The following is a 2074-nucleotide window of genomic DNA, read 5'->3' as shown; positions in this document are numbered from 1 at the left end:
TCTTCTACTAACACAATATCCATGATGAGAACAATAAACCCGGCCCAAACCGGTTCCCCATAATCACAATTCACAACTCACAACTAGCAAGTTACTTTTAACTAATCGGTTTATTATTGGGCTATAATGTATGGGCCAATTTCTAGGCCCAATTTGAAGGTCCAATTTGAAGGCCCAACTTCAAGAAGCTTCACAGTTCACACACATAACACGGAAGAATATTCCGTCGGTCTAGAGTTTAAACTTTACAAACCCTCGAATATATCCCCCTCTTTCTCTTTTACCACCATCCATCTCTGCGTGTTTTTGTGTGTGTAGCAAGCAAAGTAACAGCGAAGAAGAAAACCTAGGGAATCAACAACCATGGCGGAACACCGTGTAAGCAAGAGGCTGAGAAATTACGTCACCAACAAGGAACAACCAGAATTCACCGGCAAAAGTCTCAGGAAAATTCGAGTCATCTGCTCCGACCCTGAAGCCACCGACTCATCATCGGATGAAGCGGACAGCGGAGAGCGTTCATCGCCACGCCGAATTGTTTGCGAAATTGTGATTGGGGTCAAATCTGAAGAAGCCGAGGAACCTGTGGAGCGGAAGGATTCGGCGGATCAAACCGGAAAGAAGAAATTAACCGGAGTTCGATTGCGAAAGTGGGGTAAATGGGCGGCTGAGATCCGTGATCCTTTTAGCAGAAAAAGAATTTGGTTGGGTACATATAACACCGCGGAAGAAGCATCGAAAGCGTATACGACCAAGAAACAGGAGTTTCAAGCAAGATTGTCGGCTTCTGCCCCAATTCGACCCAAATCCGATGGCGAATCGTCGACACAGGTTTCTCAGGAGGCCGATCATTACTCTACGGAGGGGGAGGAGAAGGAGACGCGTGTGTCGGGTCGGGTCGTTCCGGATCACGCCCCAACTGCGAAATCGAAAGTGGTTCATTGGAAGAAGTGGGATAGATGGGGTGCCAATGTTCAAAACCCGGTAATCAATTCAAACATCCAGTCTGATGATACATGTGATGCTGAAGAAGAGGCTTCAAATACACTCCAATCGATGAAGATGGGTTTGATGCCGGGTTACATGGCCCCATTCGGATCAGAAAGCGGCTCATCTCGTAAATCCTCAAAGACCGAGACGAGCGGTGGCGGTGGTGGTGGTGGTGGTGATGAAACAATCAGCGGCACCACCACCACCACCACTTCCATGGAAGTATCCACAGAGGAGAAAGGAGGAAACACAACTACGGAGGAAGGTCAATTATGTGAAAATGTAGATACAGAAGAAGGAAACAAGCCACCATGGTTGGGTTTGGGCATTGGTATGCTTGTGATAGATAACAATGGCAATCTGTTGGGTCAATTCAGCAGGCTGGATGATGACCTGAGGATCTGCTGATTAACAACAAGGGCAAGAAGCTGTTTATGTGACTCCAATTACCTATTTGCTGACTGCAGCGATTGTACATGTTTTTAATTCTGCAACAGTCACTGGTATACGAATATCATTTGTTGAGTCTTTCCTGCTTTCCCAGTAACATTTCCTTTTCTTTTCTTTTTTTCTTTTCTTTTCTTCCATGGAGTCAAGACCTGTATGACAATTGCATTTTGTGGTTCTACATTCCTTGAGCTCTTCAATTTGGTATTGCAGATTTACATTCTTTGAACTTTATACATTGAAAGATAATAAATGTTTCAGTTTCAAATTCAACCAAGAATTGCCTTCAAAGTTTTAATTCTGTATATCTCACAAGGGTTTGTTTTCTTTCAATGTTTTTAAAGATGTTAGAGTAGTAGGATATGTAGATTGATTTGTTATTCCTGATAGTGAAGAAGACAATATGTTCATAACAACATCATCAAACGCAGCTTGCTCCACCATTTTGGGAGGTAATTATTTTTATTTTGTTGCAGTTTCAATGTTTGTGTTATGCTTTCTTATGTAAGAAGTTTTAAATGCAACGAGTGTTTATCTATCAAATGATGATATTGTAGAAAGTTTATATTTTACATTCATTATTAACAAGTTTAGGAATCAAACTGTTTTGATTCCTAAATGTGTTCTTAGATAGAAA

At 42.0% G+C, this 2074-nt stretch overlaps 1 protein-coding gene across 1 annotated transcript; it reads left to right on the top strand.

The window, feature by feature from the left end:
• The first annotated feature begins 245 nt into the window (after positions 1 to 245).
• On the top strand, positions 246 to 1637 carry LOC145166500 (uncharacterized). The gene has a single exon (XM_079085505.1). The coding sequence runs from the start codon at positions 364 to 366 to the stop codon at positions 1396 to 1398; it is 1035 nt and encodes a 344-aa protein (XP_078941631.1). The 5' UTR covers positions 246 to 363; the 3' UTR covers positions 1399 to 1637.
• Positions 1638 to 2074: the final 437 nt, after the last annotated feature.

Source organism: Lactuca virosa, chromosome 3 (genome assembly GCF_052849685.1).
Source record: "Lactuca virosa cultivar CGN04683 chromosome 3, Lactuca_virosa_CGN04683_v6, whole genome shotgun sequence".
Lineage (NCBI taxonomy): Eukaryota > Viridiplantae > Streptophyta > Magnoliopsida > Asterales > Asteraceae > Lactuca > Lactuca virosa.
The sequence above is the reverse complement of the archived record's forward strand: the minus strand, read 5'-3'. Positions and strand labels throughout refer to the sequence as shown.